Genomic DNA, 20,836 nt, shown 5'->3' with positions numbered 1-20,836 from the left:
CAGTGAACTTCATTCCTCATGACCCAATTTCTGCTCTTTTATGACTGTGTATGGGAGTGAAATTTTATTTGCTTCATTTTCCAGTTCTATCCTGCAATAAGTTCTTAACCATTGAATGTATAAAAGACAGAGAAAGGTAACAAGCAGGAACAGCCTGATGCATCCACTCACTCACACTTATCTTCCATCCCTCTATGCTTCCAAACAAGTAGGCAACCTACACATTTCCCAAAGCAGGGAAAGAAACAGTGGCAAATCCAAGGTCAAATAAACAGGACTTTCACATTAATCTGTCAAACCCCTTTCTATTAGATATTGTTATCATTGATAATGTCAAAAACTGGTCCTGCTCTCTCTCTCTCTCTCTCTTGAATGCCTACCAATGGATTTGGTATTATTAACAAGTCTCATTGGTGGAAAAAGTAATGGGAAATATATGGGCCATCAATGTGTGGTATATTTTGATAGATTTGATGAGCTTATTTTGTTTTGTTGAGTTGCCCATTGTAGGCACTTTACGGTGTCGAATGAAGAGGGTGTGGAATTTCATCCTTTGTTGTTTGTGTTCTGTGTGCAATGTGCAATATGCGTGTCGAGCCCCTCTTCTGCAATTTGTCTTCATTTGGATCAAGCGTTACTTGATGGCACATTTAGTCTTTGCATTAGAGAAGAATGGGTGTTTCCAAGTGAGCATCAGAAGCATTTCCCAATGGGGCAGCATTGTTGGAATCACCCGTCCTCACTTCACGCAAAATTGGGGGAAAGGAGAGGGTGGGTGAGGGGGGGAGGGTTTGGAGAGAAGAAAAATATTCATCTGTCATACGCTAAAGATCGCAAGAGGTGAAATTCAATATGATTGACAATACATATATCAGGAATGGCTCCCAGTTAAATTTTTAGCTGTGCTGCATTCTCTCTGTTCAGTTTTACCTCTTGTCTAAATGTCCCCATGTTAGCATTTTTCATTATAAATGTTAATAATCAAATGTGATGTAGCTATGTCACAAAATATTGCTCATCTCAGCACTCCACCCAGATTTTATGGTGGCTTGTTGAATCTCAACATCCTGTGCACAAGTCAGATTGTGTGTGTACAGCTCCGGAAATGAACTGCTCAGTGCAGTAACAGTGCTGTTGCATCAAAGATGACTGACTTTAAAATAAAATCAAACTCTTAAGGTCATCTGCAAGGAGAGCCTTCCTGGTTGCAAAGTCTTCCAAGACATAACAGCGGTGAACTAGGTTAACAATGGCTCTTTCTACACTGAAAAGCCGCGCTGTTGTTGCGTGCATGACCCATCTCTGGAAGCCGGCTTGCTTCTTCACACAGAACAGAAGCTGGGACAATGAGTCCTTTTACACAGCCAGCCAGCTCCCCGAAGCGAAAGAGGCGGGACGCGTAGCACAGCAGCATGGCCACACGGCTCTCCCATTGAGACTGGGCCTGCTTTGCAACGCTCCTCCTCTGACACTACCTTGGCGGATTAAGGCCGGGTAAGTTCAGGGCATCCCCCCGCCCCCCCCCCCCAACCACACACAATCCATCTTCAGAACATTGACACAGCTAGGTGTAGCATTCGAAAGGTGGATAATACCAGGCTTTAATTGTCTGTGTAAAAGGGGTGAATGATAAATCCATAGCATATTTTCCATCTGTCCAGTTTTCTTGCCAGTTGATCATTATCCATTTTGTTCAGACTGATCACGACAAATCGGTGATACATATCCATGTCTCAGCCTTTGAATTTGTTGCATTTGAAAAAAGATATCCTGGCTCAACATTAAAAATTCATTGCCACAAAGTTGTAGTTAGAGTGGAAAATAATGACCGTTGCACACGTTTTATTTACAGTTTACAAAACAGCCTCTGCTGTTGTCACAAATTGCAGTGAAAATCACTCATAATCTTGCTGGAGGATCTGATGGCTGCTGCTTTGACAATGTCTAACTTGGATTTGCAGAGTGGTCTAACGCCTCTTCATCTGGCTGCTCAAGAGGATCGAGTAAATGTTGCTGAAGTACTAGTTAACCAAGGAGCTGCTATTGATCCACAAACTAAGGTAAGAACCTGTCTGTTTTTCGACTGGATGTCAAGTTAAAATTTCACATGAATATGCATATCATACATCTTCCTGGTTCTCTATGTCCCTTTTTCTCATGGGGCAGGAGATAAGATGCCTCACTATGGGAGAAGATAGCAGCGTCTTTAAAAAAAAGATGCATGTCCCAAAGTGATTCGTGGTCAGCTAAATGCTTCTGAAATGTAACCACTATTTTAATGTGTAAGCAACACCGACCAGTTTGAGCAAACCAGAGTCTCATTGACAGCATGAAAGTCTGTGACCAGAGAGCAAGGCAGAAGTTCATCCATAGCCACTTGTGGTGTACACACAGCACGCTATCGTGCAGGTAAATGAAAAGACCTTGCATCACAGCTGAGATTCTTGGAGGTAGATACCCTGATATATTTTTGTGTAATTTCTATGAGAATCTAGATAACTTATGAAAATAATATGCCAGTCTTTCTGGCCAGCATTGCTATGGAACTAAAATGGGACTTGGGCGTGGAGGCCCAATGTTGTATCATATCTGCATAGGTCTGTCAGTTCTGGGATAAATCTATGGCTCCAAGCATACAATGCCTTCACAGTTCATAGGCATTCATCTGTTCAAAACAACAATACCAAAGTGCAATTGTGATACTCTACCTATTGTATTTCTTGCTGTTGTTTCTCCCAGTGGAAGATCAAATAGAGTTGCTTTTATTTTGCAGATGGGTTATATTCCACTCCACGTAGCATGCCACTATGGGAATGTGAAGATGGTCAACTTTCTTCTGCAACATAACTCTAAAGTAAATGCCAAGACAAAGGTTTGTTCACTTTACCTGAATATTTACACCCGCTATAATTTTAAAGCAGCTGAAATCTTTTCATCCGATGCCACATTAACACACCCTTTCTCTTTGCCTTACTCCAGAATGGATACACCCCCCTCCACCAGGCCGCACAGCAAGGGCATACACACATTATAAATATCCTCCTCCAGCATGGTGCTTCTCCAGATGAAGTCACAGTGGTAAGCAATAGCATACATTCACTTGCCGGGAATTGGCTGTCCTCCAATTAAGTGATTCCTAGATAAATAAAGAAATATAAACAGAAGGTGTATCATCAAACATTTGAATATGAAAGTGTGAAGACATTATGAGTGGAGAACTGATCTTGACCAAATAAAGGAAGATTTTATAAATCAGGTCTGGCCAGTTTACCACTTATCTCCAATGAATTCAACCCTTTTATTGGACTGAGACGCTTGCTGTATTAGATATATTTCTGAATTACACTGTTGTCTTCCTTGTATGTAGTCCGTCATTTTTACCCGTTTATTCTTGGAATGTGCATCCAACTGGCGAGACTAGAATTTGTTGCTTATCCTGGAACTGCCTCTGAATTATGGCCAGTTTTATCAACCACGTTACTGGATCTTGAGTTACATTACAAACCACAACTTAGGTTGGCAAACCTTTTGAACCTGTGATTGTCCTAGTAAAACCAGATGAATTTATGAAACAAGCAAGTAGTTTTTTGATCATCGTCACATCCCAGTTTTTTTATTCTAGATTCAAGTTCCTGTCGTGAGTTTAAATTTATATCACATTATCAGGATCCCAAGTTTCTGAAGAACCAGTTCTTGGCAATAATGCTATGTTGATTAATACACTAAAGGTGTAGTCAGACCTTAGAACAATAAAGTATTGCAGCTGTGTATTGGATACTTTACATATTATCATTGCCTTGACACCCTGGGAGGGGAAGCTTGTCAAATGTAATACATGTACACAATCCTTTATCTGGACATCTAAAATCCGGAAAGCTCCAAAAACCTGGATTTTTTTCCTGGTGCTGGTACAGCGGAGGGAGAGAGAGAGAGAGACAGCTGCGCGACTAGGTTGGGCGGGTGGGGGGGATAGACGGCAGGGTGACACAGGTGGACGAGGGGGGAGAGATGGCAGGGCGACTCAGGTGGGCGGGGGGAGAGATGGCAGGGCGACTCGGGTGGGCAAGGGGGAGAGAGACGCCAGTGTGACTGGAAGGGGGTGGATACGGCAGCACAATTCAGGTGGGCTTAAATCTGGGGCACTGGCTTTTGTTCTGAATTCTGGAAAAATCTGAAATTCGGAACACACTGTCCCCCAAAGGTTCCGGATAAAGGATTGTGTACCTGTAATGCTGTTTGTCATCTCTCGACACTGTGTGAAAGTCATTACATGCAGGGTGCCCGTTTATAAAATACAATGAAAGGATGCAAAATATTCCTGTCAGAAAACAACATTAAATGCAGGGACATATTCCTCATGAAGGCTTAGTGGATGGAAACACTTTAAGGAGCACTTCTTGCATTATAAACCCTGGTGATGCAATGTCTTAAGAAGACAGCTTTTCCTTAATTTCAATTTTGCTTCTTTCAAGTAAAGGCTGTTTCTCTAAAGGAACTGCAAATATTTTGACTTTGCTAATATGCACTTTAATTGGAAAACTGCATACCCTTTTAAAGAATGGGAAACCAGCAGGATTTTGTAAATGATTGAAAAATTACTATTTGTACATTCGTCAATATGTTTGTGTTTCATATATATTTGAAGAAACTTTACAGGAGAAAGAATATTGGGGAAATTTAAGTGCCAAGATTCTGTAAGATAATTGCATAAAGAAGTCCCATATGCACTCTTAAGAGCACTTTCTGTCTCTTTCTGTCTGCCTTTCTCTGTCTCTCTCATGCTTAATTTCTTGCTTATTAGCTCTGTCTTTCTGATTCTATTCAGTCTTGTCTAAATACGATTAATTGACATGGAATGAGGTAGCATTCAGGAGGGAGATAGATCAGCCTTTTGAATGGTGTAACGACAACAACCATGTGCCCAACGTCAGCAAATTGTGGACTTCAGGAGGCAGTCAGGGAAACACGATCCAGTCCTCATTGAGGCCTCAGTAGTGGAGAAGGTCAAGGACTTCAAATTCCTGGGTGTCATCATTTCCCAGGATCTGTCCTGGATCCTCCACGTTGATGCAAACACAAAGAACGCTCGCCTTCTTGTGAGGTGTCTGAAGAGATTCAGTAGTCACTGAAGACTCTCATAAACCTACAGGTGTACTGTAGAGAGCATTCTGGCTGGTTACATCACTGTCTAGTATGGAGGTGCCAAATCTAAGGAAAAGAATAAACTCCAGAGGGTTGTTAACTCGGCCTGTGACACCAGGAGAGTTATCTATAAAGCTTCATATTCAAATAAATTTGGGAATTTATTGGTAAAGTTTTAAATAGGTATTGATATTTTACAAAACTATAATCTCAAAGGCTGCACTTAATTCATTGTTATCATTCTCTCTTGTGCTGTGACAATCTGTTTCTATTTTAGAATGGGAATACTGCTTTGGCCATTGCTCGCCGGCTAGGTTACATCTCGGTGGTTGATACATTGAAGGTGGTCACTGAGGAAACCTTGACAACCACGATGGTAAATTCAGTTTCATTCTGGCCTGACAATTACATTCTGTCTTGTAATTGTAAAGGATGTGCCATCTTAAATAGTTCATTTGAATGCTAAATAATAGAAAAATAATTAACAAACTCTCTCTAACACACTGTCTTTTTCCACAGTTTACGACAGAGAAACATAAACTAAATGTTCCTGAAACCATGAATGAGGTTCTGGATGTATCAGATGATGAAGGCAAGTCAAGCAGTTTATTTTAGTCCTTGTTTCTCACCTTTCATTCTCATTCATTTCACCCCATTGCACAAATGTCCTGCCCTAATTTGTCCTTGTTTTCAGAATATTAGTCCTTCAACATCTTTGTTGAATTCAGCCCTTTCTCAATGCATGTCACTACACTACAAATATTCAACTTCCATTAATCATCTTTGTTGGATAGTTAATGTATTAACTCAAAAGCCTTCACTTCCAGTCATCCTTTAAAGCAGTGTTTCTCAGCCTGTGCTCCATAAACCACAGGAGGTCTGTGGATTCATTGGAGGTGGTCCACAGGGAAACAGCAAAGACAAATATAATAAATGAGTAATGTGTAAAATGAGGCCTTACACTTGAAAACAAAAAGGATGAAAATTCTCAATAGATTGCTCAACAAAACAAACAAAATCCCATTGCTGATCTAGGAAGGGTTTTGAGCTCAGAAGCCTTACCCCCTTCACACTGGTACTCAGTAATTTTGTCAAAAGCAGGCTCTGGAAACTATAGGTGGTCTATGAATGAGAAAAGGCTGAGAACCACTTTTTTAGAGCATTGATTTTATTAATTAGGAGTCATGTCCGTCAGGTGGGTCAATGCATGTTAAAAAAAACAGGACCACCCTCTCCATTTCTTTAAATAAATGTGGTCCACAGACAGGAGAGCACGTTGCAGTTATTGGGCTGCATAAGTGAACCACTGAAGAAAACCACTGCTTCGAAGGAACTACATCTTGAAAAAAAATTTTTTTCCCCACTGTTAAATCCAACGAATAATTTCTCTGAGCACATTGCATTCTGTGATTTCTACAGACTCTTGAAGCGATATTTTAGTAAGAACTTGGAATGATTTTGGTAATATCATGATCTTTGTTCAAACCACACAGTTCATAAAGCCAGTGTTCCTGAAAATTTCATTGAAGCCGAGTATTTATCAGATGGTGAAGAAGGTATTATTTTCTTTGTTGCTCGGGTGGTTTAATGACGTGTTGTGTATGTGTTTAAAACCGTGACTAATGCACTGACTTCTTCTCCTTGCTGGCTGTCCAGGTGTTGCTTGCTGTGCCTGAAACTAAACCCTAAACCTGAATGTGTGCAGGGCTGGGATCTTACTGAGTGGGGTTGGCCAGACCGCTTGCTGAGCTGCCATTGTGTGGTAACTGTAACTCCAGTCATAACTAATCTTTACATTCAGCAGGTTATGATGGTTAAACATCAGCTGCACCCGTTCTTTCTGAAGAATGTGAACAGAAACAACCACACAGACATTCTTAGTTTCTATGGAGGTTATGCTTCCAGTATTCTTTTGGAGAAACTGAGTGTCTAATTAGCCCATAAATAAATTTCGGTAGTGGGGGGGGGAAAGAGTATTTTTTAGAAATTACTGGACACTGAGGTGAAAGTGCAGGTGGAAGTTGGCCTGGAGCCGCACAACTTGATTCAAAATTTCTTGAATTTGCTTATCCCTGAGAGCCTGAACTGGACACTATCTAACATTGATCTAGCCTGTATTTTTTTTAGAGTCTTACTAAACTTGATTTGAGCATCATTGGTAAGGAATATTTCTAAATGCTCTTGAAAAGATGAAAGCACCTCTTTCTTGAAATGTAGCGATCTGATCATGACAGCACTTCCATTGTACAAAGGGGTTTCCAACGTGAGGGAAAAGACGTGGAAGTCAAAATCAATGCATAAAATGTTGGAGAGGACCAGCAGAACAGGCAGCATCCATGGAAGGTAATAGACAGTCAATGTTTCAGGCCAAAAACTCAGATCCACCTTTTTGTGTATTGCTCCAGTTTTCTGTCATGTGCAGTCTGTCGTGTTAGGTACACGACAAGATGATGTGCAGTGTGGAAAGAAACTAGAGATAGTGATAACGCCTGTGCCCTTTGTGGGGTTTGGGTGCAGAGTTGCTTTTGAAGGCGTCTTTGAGAACTGCAGGCACTACGTCTATGCTTGAAGGGAATTAACACCTCAGCATTGATGGGTTGATGATTACGTTGACCCTCTCCCCGGTCTCTCTTTCCTTACACCTGTCTCCTTTCCTACAGCTCCCCCCCCCTCCATATCTCCCCTATCACCTCAGCTTCTTTTTCTTCTACCCTCCCATCTGCATCCACCTCTTACCTATTAGTGCTCCTCTACCTTCCCCTTTCTCCCTCCTCTCCTCCCCCTTCCCCCACCTGTTTTTCAACATTCCCAAGGAAGGGTTCAGACCTGAAACCTTGATCTTTTGCTGTCAGTGAGGACAAGAAATAGATTAATCAGTTTAGAGGTTTCTTTTATTGTCATGTCATAATACATTAAAAATGTAACATACATGATAACATTCCAACTTTTGTCTGCTATGAGCATTGCCCAGCACCCCTAACAATAGGAGACAAAGAAGCAAAAGAGAGTCTATGGATTTGCCTCCAGCACTTTGTCAGCCTCTGCAGAGAGGCTCCAGTTCAAGCCATCAGCAATCAGAGCTCCAGATTCAAACCTCTGATACAATCTGTGATGCGCTATCGAGCAGTAAAACAGACACAAAACACAAAGTCTGTTCAACATAAACTTCCACAGAGTTGGCTGTGCTGGCACTGAGACTGACCTCGAGGGGCCGGATGTGGCTTATAACCTGGAGGGTGATTGGCAGCCGACCAGGTGGGGCTTGGTCCATTCAGGTCGGCTGATTGATAGCAGGCCAAGTGTTGCCTTGTTCTCCAATGCTCTTCTGCAGGTACACAGGTCGCCCCCCTGCAGTAGGCTAGTGGTGTATCACCACATGATCAGATAGTCTTCAGCACCTCTCAAATCCTGGCTCTGAAGAACCTGCCTCCAGTAGCCCACTGCCTGTGTGGGTCCTTCAGCCGCTGAGGCCCTCTCTAGTCCGTTACCATGGTCACCGTCTTGTAGGGTCATCTCCTATGCTTCTTCTCAACAGGGGGATGTTTTCCCTGTGTCTGCTGTCCTGCACCAATCTGTGGCTCCCCCGAATCTGCAACCCCTCATGGTACGATGCCCAGCCCATATACAATCCCGTGGTAATAAACAGGCCGTTTAAAGCCTCTATGGAATCAAAGGCTTACGAATGGGCAGTAGGACGCCGAGGAGCAGCAATATGCCCCTTTCCTCGGACTCCTGGGTCTGCCCCAGCAGAGAACTTGCAGTGGCAGCAAGTCCAGCAAAGCTGGCATTATTTTGTTTCCAGAATGTTGACTGTGGTATCTCCAAGCAGGCCTCTTCAAAGTTGGGAGGGAAAGCAAATTATGTTGGTTAATGGGAGAATGAAAGACATTATCCTTTAGTAATCAATACTGAAGGTTCTGTCGACTCTTGTGTTGCTGTTGCATGAGCAAATAGCAGAGATAGAATTTACAAAAGAATATTTTATTTTGAAGGTAGTAACTCATGGAGAATGCAGTACCTGTTACAAAACTGAGTCAAGATCAAACCATCTTGGATATACTCAGTTCATACTAGTGTGTGCTCCACTAATTTCCCTTTCAAATCAAAATCAACCACCACCTGTTTGCATTCATAATTACCTGAACAGTCAACTATTATAACAGGCAATTATAAATTCTATCAACTATAAATTCACACACTTGGTATCACTGCAACCTCCAAATGACATCTCGGAAATATCTTCTCCATGCCCGGGTAATTCAGTGAATCACTTGCCTGATGGGCCTCATGTGTACCTATCACCCACCGTGCCCTGTGGTTGTTACCGCAGCATAATTGTCTATATTACTGTGGATAGCTTGTCTTACATATTTTGACATTATCTTCTTAGTTATCTGGGTATACACATCTATTGATATAAAACTAATAAATCAATGATACTTTAGTTGGAGTTATGTATTGTATTTTATATATTATTGGATACAAGCAATAGTCATAATATCTACTTTGGTTGCTCTGGTAACCATTCTATGTATATGTATATCTGTCTAGGCACACCCATTGGCTGACTGTACTTATGGTCCCTCCCACAAGCTCCTGAATAAAGGTGACTGTCCCTCAGCCCCTTCTCAGTTCGGGACCGTTGGCCAGCAGGGATGTGCCTTTTTATTGCTAATAAAAGCTTATCGGTTTTGCTCAGCTTCAGTCTTTTGAATCACCGATGATGCATCAGTTGCTTCTTTTGATTCCCCATTTTGTGCCGTCGTGCATCCATCTTCCCGTTTTAATATTACAGCACAGAACAGCCCCTTTGACCCATGATGTTGTGCCAACCTATATAAACCTACACAACGATCTAAACTTCCCATACTCATAACCCTCTATTTTTCTTGCATCCATGTGCCTGTCTAAGAGTCTCTGTTGTATGGAACTTCATCCCTGGCAATGCATTCCAGGCACCCACTTCTCTCTGTGTGAAAAAAAAAAACTTACCTCTGATGTTTTCCCTAAACTTTTCTTCCTTCAGCTTATTACAGATGTCCTCTGGTATTTGCTCCCATTACCCGGGAAAGAGCTGCAGGTTTTCCACTGAATCTATGCCTCTTGTAACCTTGTAGACCTGTATTAAGTTACATTTCATCCTCCTTCTCTCTGTTAACCTTGCCCAAGCTCTAACCTCATGAGACACAATGTCCAATCCAGGCAGCATCCTGGTAACTCTTCTCTGCACCCTCTCCAAAGCTTCCACACCCTTCCTGTAATGAGGCAACCAGAACTGAACAGTTCTTGCCAGTGAACACCAGCCCTTCTTTCTTGCTGTTCCTTTTGACTTTTCCTTTCTGGATTGGCTCCAAGACTTTACACTCTGTTGATGACAGCTTTGGCTCTGCATTGCTGCAGTCTGGCTACACTGTGCTGGGCTTACCTTCAGTAAGTTGCATCTGATGTGATACCTATCATAGTATCCTCTCCGCTTTGGAGCTCCCTCCACATTATGAAGCAATCTTCTTTTCAGTAGTTTAATTCAATCCAATTGGCAGTTAATTTGATATTTTAAGTGGTTAAAATCACCTGGGCATATTTCCAAGAACAGGAATATTTTCTCTGCCAGATTTCCTTGTGCACATTCAAGTCAATATTAACTCACTACCTCTGGATTTAACCTTGTTTGTGGAGTGTTCGAATGGCCCAGTTGTCATGATACTCCAGTGGCTCTTCCATACTGTTAAACAGATTACAGACCCATCCTCTGCACTGTTAAAACAGATTACAGACCCTTCGTCTGCACTGTTAAAACAGATTGCAGACCTTTCCTCTGCACTGTTTGTGAATAGTCCCATTCTTGTGAAATTGCCGTCACTATCCAAATTGCCTTTGACTTGGACATCTCATAAAACACTTTATTTCAGTGGCCCCAGGCTCAGAATGATTCCCCCCTCCCCCTGATTTAATTCTTCGGGTGCTTATTGCTTTATTTTGCAGATCTGCTTCTCAAACTTGAGATGGCTTCTGCCCGAGCTTCTTTCAGTCACACCTACTGCCATTGTGATCCACCATCTGCTTTACTCTGTTGAACCATGATAAAACAGATATGCACCGAGCCTTTGCGATCAGACTTGCAAATGCAAAGCTTCCAATGAATGCCTTCAGTGTTCTCTTTATCCCTGAAGATGTGCCCTTTCTTTGCATCCTCATACCTGGTGATATTGTAGCAAACTTCAGCAGGGCTTTTATCTGCAGACTGCACCTAGCAATTGGAGTCAGGTGACTTAGGCAGTTGGATTTGCAAAGCTCAGATTGGCAGGAGATAGATTAGCCAATGGAGATCAAGTGATCCGGTTCTTTTTTTCCACAAACTTGTGACACAGGAGGGTATTAATTCACTTAAACTCAGCAGTCTGGAGACGGAACTATTGATTGGAGTTCAACATTACATGCATCAGTGAGTAGGAACTTCACAACTCACTAGTATTTTGTTGACAATATCATGTTTCCATTAACTTTTACTGTATGAGGCTTCACCATAATCCTTGGCTAAATTGTGTAACCTTTTCTGGATTTCTTTGATGCTTAATCTCTATCTTACCCTCTCCCAAGAAGGTCTGTCATGTGCCTGTTTCATATTTCATGTTGAACTGACTGCCACCAAATTCCATCTGAATGGTTCTGCAGTATTAGTGGTTGTGCCTTGATCCTAACGAGAGAACATCATGTATTCATAGCATTCTCTTCTTGGGATACGCTTCCTCTTGCTGTACCAAACTGTTGTGTGGTAGGTCAAGATAGAACTACCTTTTTGGACAGCTGCCTCGTTGAAGTTACAACCTGTAACCCTGGTCTCCCAGTCTCGCCATTTGAAAACTTCTTGATGCTTCCCAGGTCCATTCAATCACTGGTCAACTCCAATGGGTCAGGGCACCCCAAAAGTGAGAGCGCCTCCCAGATCTCCTCTCAGTTTAATGCTTTAATCTTTTCAAATGCATCTCCAAATTCGGTTAAACCCTTCTATATCTATGACCACGAGTTAGTGCTCGTCACCCGCAAATTACCCAAATTCACCATTGGCAACCCAACAGTTTACTTCTCCGTGACTGAAATGGCTTCTGGATATGTAAATGATATCACATTGCCGTGCCTGAGTGAGGCATTTCAAATACATGACTGCTTCAGACAAACTTGCTGAAATGTTGATGTGTTTGTATTTTGTTGCTTGACTGATTAACGGGGTGGCCTTAAATGTGGGGTGTAGAAATCTAGAAAGTAGAAGCAGAGTAGGTCATTTAGCCTTTGGACCTCCACCACTATTAAACACTGCCATCCCTGTTCCTGGCTTCTCTCCATATCATTTGATCCCATTGGCATCACCAGCCTTCTTCATGAATATATGTTATAACTTAGTTTCTGCTGCTTCCAGTGGTAAAGAATTGTACTGGTTCACCACCCTCTGGGTGAATAAATTTCTCCTGATCTTGGTTCTAATTGGCATACCATAAGGTTGTGATCTGAAGTTCTAGAGCAGTGAATTTCAAACTTTTTCATTCCACTCACATTCCACCTAAGTAATCCCTATGCCATCGATGCTCTGTGATTAGTAAGGGATTGCTTAAGGTGGTATGTGAGTGGGAAAAAAGGTTGAGAACCACTGCTCTAGACCCAATTGTAACTGAAATATTTTGCTTGAGAAAAATCGTCACTGGCCCATTTCCTTTGGAGTTATGAAACCCTGCACATAACGTGTCAATTAGGTACGATTAAAATAGTGGTTCTCAACCTTTTTACCCCCACACACTTTAAGTAATTCCTTACTAATTACAGAGCAACTTATGGCACAGGGATTACTTAAAATGGTATGCGAGTGGAAAGAAAAAGTTTGAAAGCCACTGTTCTAGACTCCAGCCACTGGGAACATTCTCCCTGTATCTAGTCTCAGTGTTCAAATGATCTCTTACTGTTTTAAGAACCAAAGTGGATGACCTTACAGTTAAACTGCATCTCGCATGAATTTGCCTGCTCTCCCCATTTGTCTAAATCACATCAGAGCCTCTTTGCCTGCTCTTGAACATTCACACTATCCTCCTCCCAAACTTTGTCTTACCTGTCAACTTGGAGATGTTTCCAGCCTTTTCTCCATCTCCCTTGATACCCTGACTAATTAGATACCTATCAATCTCCCCCAATGATCCGGCCTCCCCAGCCATATGTGGCAATGAATTCCATAAATCCATGACCCTCTGGCTAAAGAAATTTCTCCTAATTCTAAGACTGTCCCCTCTTGTCCTGGATTCAACTACCAAGGGAAACATCTTATTCACATCTACTCTGTCCAATCCTTTCAGCATTCAAAATGTTTCTATGAAATCCCCTCTCATTATTTTATACTCCAAAGAATACAGCCTAAAGAGCTGATTAAATTTTATTGTTAATTTTAATTTTAAACAAAATTTTCAATTTTCAACATCAGTGGTACAGTCTCCCAGATTTCCTTACTATAAAGGAGGTTTTTCATCTGATTACATTTACTGAATTCCCAGAATATTCTCATCAGTTCATTCCTCCCTTCCTCTAATTTACCAGGTAACAAATTCTTGCTCATATGTCCATTCCCCACCTCCCCAGTTTTCCCTCCATTGTCTACACTAGGGATAATTTTCAATCTCCGATTAAGCAGCAAACTAACCCATCTTTAAGAGGTGAGAGAAAACCAGAGGTCCCGGCGCAAACCCGAGAATTCATAAGGAGAGTTGTCAATCTTCATGCAGACAGAGACCAGGATCAAACTTGGGTTGTTGGACCTATGTGGCAGCAGCACCAACTCTCAGAAGCTAAGCAAGCACAGGACTGGACAGTACTTGGAGGGGAGACCGGCTGGGAACACCAGGTGCTGTCGGTCTCTGTGAGGGGTGTTGGACAAAGTGGCGACTCTCTGTCGGCCTTACAATAGGCAAAAGTTAAAGAATTTCATGTACGTTACATTCTAAATGTAGTATTACGTGACAATAATGGAACCTTTATATTTTTTTTAAACTACATCTCTGTGCCAACATTTCCACAAGTGTTCTTCCTTGCATCTTGACAGCTCAGTAGCATTCTTAAGTTACTTTCATCCCCCCCCCCGCCCCCCCCCCCCGGCCTTTGATTACTTTGCCATCCGAAATGGGCATTCTGACGCCAGATATTTTTCATAATGCACATGCAACTTCCCCCTCTTTTACACGTATATGAGCTGCAGCCTTCTGCATTCGCATCACCACATGACTCTGACTAAGTAAGATGAGCACTTGAATCACTGAGGCAATGGGGCAAGTGCTGGAAAATGTGATTATTGCAGATGAGTGCTCACCATTTGGCGTGGTATGAGGGGGCTGAATGGGGTGTTTTGTGTTGTATAATTCCATGACAATTGCTGGATTTCTGCTGTATCAATGTTACTAAGAGGATCTCACTTCCATTTCCATCTCCAAGGGCTTGTTCCCTATTTTCACTGTGGATTATGCCTGAAAAGCTTTTGAAGTCTCTCTATATTGAGGGCATGCACTCTCAAATATGACATTCATGATGTTAGATCGTCTAGCTTGAATTCTCTTATTCACCATTCTGCACATAAAATTGTCCTGCAATCCCCAATCTAAAATAACATTGCAAATTCCACCTTTTTTGTCATTCATTAAGCCTGATCGCATATTCTCCAATTGGGTCCTCTGCCTTCCAGTCACAAGTTCTGGATTAAGAATCCCCTTCAGGGTTTTCACTTGAAACCTGGTCTGTAGCTTACGACTTGGGTGGACTCACCAAGACCTCATGCATCTCCAGTTGGAACAATATGGCTTTCCTCTCACTTCTCAATTTGTGTTTTTTTTTATTCTCCCGTAAGTCTCCAACTTACTGTCTGACTTATTCCGTCTCAAGATGCTACTCGTTAAACTTATTCAGTATGTTCCCTTCTTATCATCGTTGCTGCCTTATTTGGAGAACCCTGTCTGCTATCTTTGCTGGATCATGGATGATCGTGCAGCAATCTCCCAAAATTGTTGCTGAAGAACCTGCAGGATTTTCTGTGGTCCAGCCTGCAGAAACAAGTAAGGGCTACAGCTGCCAAGTTGGCACTCATTATTGAAGACAATAAATCTCAAATGAACTGCAGAGCCTGATGCTGTATGCCCATATAGACTACAAAGATTAAATAAGCATTGGAAGGATATTGGAGAGGGAGGAAAGGTTCTAGATTTATTGTTTGTGCTTGTAATTCACTACGAGGTAAATGAAAGATTTGGATTTAAAGGGATATTACCTCTCCACTATTACCTGAGCCACTGCGAGTGAGCAGAGTAACTAAAGATATGAATGTGGCGGAGAGCATGGTGTGGGGAAAAGGCATTTTATTTCATATGATATTGGCAGCAATACTGAAAGAGGAAGGAAATATATCATTGGGACAGACTCCACCTGAACTGGACCGGGATCAAAGTCTTAGCAGAAAGAATAAATACAGCAGTTACAAGAACTTCAAATGAATTCAGGGCCACTGGGAATGTAAATAATAGTTTTAAAATATACCAAAAGAAAAATATACCAAAAAAGGAAAAAAATACATTAGGCACTGTCGGTGAAGCAAAATCGGAAGGATTGGGTATGGATTGCTTAAGGTGGTAGGTGAGTGGGAAGGGAAGGTTTGCTCTGGACCCAATTGTTTCTGAAATATTTTGCTTGAGAAAAATTGTCATTGGCCCATTTCCTTTGGAGTTATGAAACCGTGCACATAACGAGTCATTTAGGTGCGATTAACACAGTAGTTTTCAAACTTTTTCTTTCCACCCACATAGCATCTTACTAATCACAGAACACCTATGGCACAGGGAATACTTAAAGTGGTATGTGAGTGGAAAGAAAAAGGTTACGAACCACTGGCTTAGTCAATCTTGCAAATTTCTCCTTAAAAATATTTGGCAACCGACGTCTTAAGAGCTGTCCCACAGATGAGAACCTCACAGAATCAGATAATATGCAGATGACTTCATCACAGGGGTAAATCCTGTTTTGCTGGCAGAAGGGACAGGCTCAGCAGATGGGACAGATAGCACCTTGGTGTACAGTCTGTATGGAGAAGCCATATTCCCCATAGAATTGACTCCTGACCCCATGAACAAAAGAGCCTGGCTGGTGAAAAGAGTCTCATGCTTGGAAATGGGATTTGGGAGTATTAATTACAGGGTCACGTAAGAAACCTAAAGCATGGTTGGAAGGAAAGGCATGATTCTCAGAATGTTCAAAGTTGTTTAGTTTCTTTCCCCTGATAAATAAATCCAATCGTTTTTCTTGTGGTTCATGAAGTTCCACTTTAATTGAATGTGCTTTTATGTGAATATGACTTTAGCAATAAATATCTTGACTGTGGTAAATTTGGCAGAACTGATTTTTCCCGGTTTTAAATTCACAGCATCCTGGAAAATGCCTTTGTTGCTAACATAGTAATTAGTTGGGATGATGAATGACTTATAGAGTGACACCAAGGAAATTTATGTCAGAGTTATTGGAGGTCTCTCCCTGAGAAATGATGGCCTCCGTGATTATTCCAATGCTGTTTTATTGTTCAATTTATCACTGATGTCCAGTGATAGCCTCTCTATAGCATCAGAAACCCTGCTGAGTGACTCTATCTGATCCTCTTGGAACACTAATGACAAACAGGGAAAGTCGTTTATATGTTGGGGATCGAGATCTGAATAAATGTAGTGGAGGGCCTTCAGGATTTGTGTCAGTGGCTGCAGTGTTTACAGCTTCTGGTGACCTGCAGACACAGTAAGGGGCAAATCATGATTGCATGCACATGAATAATGGACAATACCATTTGACTCTAGCAGACAGAAATTTTATATACAGCCCTGTATCTGTGAACATGCCAAAGAACTGAGATGAAGTAATTCTCTAACAGTAAGGTCATATTATTGCATAATTTCCATGATGTATTTCCTAACATAAAAATGTTCCTGGCTAATTCTGTCCCTGGGAATTCATTTTCCAGTTTGATTAACATATCCCCCAATTTCTGAAGTGTCCATAGATCTATGACTCTCAACTTAGAACTGAATCAATGAGTAACCGCCCAAAGCACTGTGAGGTAAAGCATTCCCAAGATATTGTAACTGGCTGTGCCAAGAAATTTCTCCTCCACTTTGTCCTAATTGACCATTCCCTTGTACTAATAACTATGCCCTCTAGTAAAACCACTGTGGCTAGCAGAAACAGCTTCTCTGTCCGTTCCATTCAGCAGCAAGTATAAGTCATTGAGCTGAACAGGATGGAAACAGGCCCTTCTGCCCATCTTGTCCATGCTGACCAAGTTACCCATCTGAGCTTGTCACATTCGCCTGCACTTGGTCTCTATCAAGAAATATTCTCTATCATGTATGTGTTCAAATACCTCTTAAATGTTGTAATTGCACTCACCTCCATCACTTTCTCTGCCAGCGCAGTCCATTCACACACTACCACCCTGTGTGTAGAAAACGTCCCTTTTAAATCTTCATCCTTTCAATTTAAACCTATGCCCTCTAATTTTAGGCTTTGCTAACCTGGGGGAATAGACTGTGGTTACTTACCTATCAATGCTCCTCATGAGTTTACATACCTCGGTAATGCTTCAATGAAATTACCCGTTATTCTAAACTTCAATGAATATCACCAAGGTTAATTTTTTTTTCCCCCACAGAAAATAAGATTGTGTGTATACTCCAAGGCAAGTAGCTTATATATATATATCTCTCTCCTCAGAATTGTATTCAACACTTTAAAAGGAATCTCACCAAACACCTGTAAAGTCTCAGCAAGATTTCCTTTCCTTTGAACTTCAAAGCCCTGGCAATAAATTCTGTATTTCAGATGTCTTTCTATACTGCCTGTTTACTTTCTGTAACTCTGAACTCACATATCAAGATCTCTTTGTATATCAATATTTACTCATTTCTAAAAGTACATCTTCTTCTGCTGTCCGATCAAAGCGCATAATTTCACATTTTCCCCACATTTTTCTTTTTCCTCCACCTGCTTGTAATCTCTCTATGAGCTTTTGCATATTTTTTTGCATGTTCTCAACAGCTCATTTTCCATTTAATTTTACACATCAGTAAAAGCTGGGAGGCGTCTGAAATAAAACCAAGAGCTACGCGGATGCCAATACATAGTGCCTCCTTTTGGAAATCATAGCCTAGAATTTACAGCTTAAGTTTACTTGCGACATTATATCTAGTATGGCGAGCAGGGTTCTTCTAGCAGGTTAGCTCTAACATTCATATAGCTGTGTAAAGTAGGAGAGCAGAGTTCACAGGGTATCAAGTTATAATGAAGGAGAAAGATCAATTTGGAGCAAGTCAAGGCAGCTCCGTTGTGCGGTTTGTTCAGGAACCCAAGGCTTCAGGGAAAATACTGTCCTTAAGCTGGCTGCTGCCCATTTTCCCCATTCTTGCGCCTTCTTTCTGATATGTGGGAGGAGAAGAAAATGTATCTGGGAGAATGTGTACGATGAGTCCCCCTAATGCTCAAGTTCGAGGTTAACTGGTTGCATCTGTGGAGCAATTTCCATGTTGCCCAGAATCCTAGCAACTCTGTAAAATCATTAGTTTCTGGTACATACTTTAGAGCTCCTTGAATTGTGATGGGATCCTTTCATGCACTACACATCCGTTATCTCCATGATTGTTACAAACATTTCATCCTCTTCACAAAATGATAATCTACCAAGTACTTTAAAAAAACATTTCTCTTTGTTCATTCTTAAGAGAGGGATCTAGGTCCACACAAGTTGATAGTGTGGTTAAGAAGGCACAAGGTGTGCTGGCCATTAATCAAGAGAGTGAGCTCAAGGTAATGTTGCAGCTCCTCCAAACTCTGGTTAGACCACACTTGAAGAATTGTGTGCAGTTCTCATCACCTCATTACAGGAAGGACGTGCAGCCTCTTCCCTACTTACGACCTATGCGACTTAATGACCATCTGTACATATGAAAAAAAATACTGTACGCTATAATTTTTTTTAAAAATGTGTAAATATAAAAATTACCAGCATGTACATGTCTTATGAGCAAGTAAAACAGTGAAATGGAAGTTTTACTTATGAGCAAGGTTGACTGAGCTTGGGCTTTTCTCTTTGGAACGATAAAGGATGAAAGGTGACATAAAAGAGCGATATAAGTTTTCAGAGGGCTCAGTGAGGGTGGAGAGTCAGCACATTTTCCCATGCAACAATAACATGTACCAGAGCACATCTCTTCAAGGTGAATGGAGGAAAGTTTAGGCAAAAATGGGGAGGTAAGGTTTTTTAAGTCATGGGTACCTGGAATACATTGCTGGAGGTGATGGTGGAAGTTGGTTCAATAGGGACATTTAGAAGACCAAGATGGGCACATGGATGTAAGAAAAGCATAGGGTTATGGGGTATGGTAGTGATGGATTGGATTTTTGTGGAGTAATTTACAAAGTTGATACAATATTGTGAGCCAAAAGGTCCATACTATGCTGTAGTGTTCTATGTTATTCATGTTCCATATAATGTGATACAGAATTCTTATCTGGCATTGGAGAAAAAGGTATCAGCTATCCAAAAAGTGATCAGAGAAGTTCAGCTCCAGTGCTGTAGTGGGGTCCTGTTAAAAGGAAAAGGGGGAAAAATTTGTAGGCCTCCCCCCCCCCCCCCCACCCCCAACACATCTGCTGGGAGCTTAGGATGCTCCAAGAGGTGTTATAGCCAAAATAAATACTCATGCAGTACAATTTTAGATGTATAGCACAGTAACAGACCCTTTTGGCTCATGAGCCCAACATTACACTGCATTGTGTAATCTCGGAAACCTAGAGGCAAATTTATGCATAGGAAGATTCCACAAATGGAAAAGTGATAACTGACCAGATGATATGTTGTATAAATGTTAAGTAAGGAATAAACATTGCAAGGTATTTTTCAGCAATTTTTTTCAGTAATGAAGTGGAATATGTTGCATTCATTAGAGAACAAAGACTGGGCCAACTATTGAAAATGAGCATTTTCAAATTATTGGACTTGCTCACAACAAGTATCTCACTCTAGATTTAGAGACTATGTTACTTGCTGAGCGATGATTTAGACCTTTGGCTGTGCCCCCCCCCCCCCACCTCTTGCTCAAAGTTCATGGGTCCCCCTTCCCTGTGAAGCAGTCACATTTAGTTGGTTTCTTCCACACTTCTCTCCTACCGACTACATAAAAAACATACAAAAAATACTGTGATTTCAGTCCATGACCCCCACCCCCCCCCAAACGTATTGTGGCCCCCAGGGGTGCCATCTGGCCTCAGTTGAGATTGGCTGACTTAGACAATGGTCAATGCCAATCATCTTTTATTGCAGCTGACATTGGAATAGATATGTTGAGGGTAAGCAGGCTCAACAATGAACATGCAGAGATTCTGGAATAGTTCAGGTCAGACATTGCACTGCTTAAACAAATACCAAATATATTTTAATTACCACTAACAGATGATCCTAAAATGTAATACAACTATAAGAAATGAAGTTCATAAAATGTAAATTGACAAGCTTTTGAGAAAATAACATTTGGAATCAAGCTTGGTATAATATCCAAAGGAGAAATACTTAGGGAAACACGATAGGCTGCAGACACTGATTGTAGTAAAAACTCCGAAATGCTGGAGGAACTCAGCCGGTCTT

At 41.4% G+C, this 20,836-nt stretch overlaps 1 protein-coding gene and 1 long non-coding RNA gene across 19 annotated transcripts in view; one reads left to right on the top strand and one right to left on the bottom strand.

Moving 5' to 3' along the window:
- Positions 1-20,836, top strand: part of LOC138744480 (ankyrin-3-like) — a 666,186-nt gene that overhangs the window by 508,775 nt on the left and 136,575 nt on the right. For 14 of the 17 annotated variants that reach the window (XM_069900721.1, XM_069900714.1, XM_069900719.1 and 11 more), the window contains 6 exons: positions 1,962-2,060; positions 2,774-2,872; positions 2,980-3,078; positions 5,420-5,518; positions 5,662-5,734; positions 6,636-6,698. In XM_069900721.1, coding sequence (XP_069756822.1) covers positions 1,962-2,060; positions 2,774-2,872; positions 2,980-3,078; positions 5,420-5,518; positions 5,662-5,734; positions 6,636-6,698 — 532 coding nt within the window. The remainder of the gene's footprint in view (positions 1-1,961; positions 2,061-2,773; positions 2,873-2,979; positions 3,079-5,419; positions 5,519-5,661; positions 5,735-6,635; positions 6,699-20,836) is intronic. The other 3 variants (XM_069900723.1, XM_069900720.1, XM_069900727.1) reach the window with 1 other exon arrangement.
- Positions 1-20,836, bottom strand: part of LOC138744482 (uncharacterized) — a 30,792-nt gene that overhangs the window by 2,914 nt on the left and 7,042 nt on the right. The window contains exons 3-4 of one of the 2 annotated variants that reach the window (XR_011345563.1): positions 2,957-3,136; positions 2,709-2,849 (exon numbers count right to left, since the gene is read on the bottom strand). This is a non-coding gene — a long non-coding RNA (uncharacterized lncRNA). The remainder of the gene's footprint in view (positions 1-2,708; positions 2,850-2,956; positions 3,137-20,836) is intronic. The other variant, XR_011345564.1, reaches the window with a different exon arrangement.

The sequence above is a fragment of the Narcine bancroftii genome, chromosome 10 (genome assembly GCF_036971445.1).
Source record: "Narcine bancroftii isolate sNarBan1 chromosome 10, sNarBan1.hap1, whole genome shotgun sequence".
NCBI classification, from domain to species: Eukaryota; Metazoa; Chordata; class Chondrichthyes; order Torpediniformes; family Narcinidae; genus Narcine; species Narcine bancroftii.
Note: the sequence above shows the minus strand (reverse complement) of the source record. Positions and strands in the feature narration are given on the sequence as shown.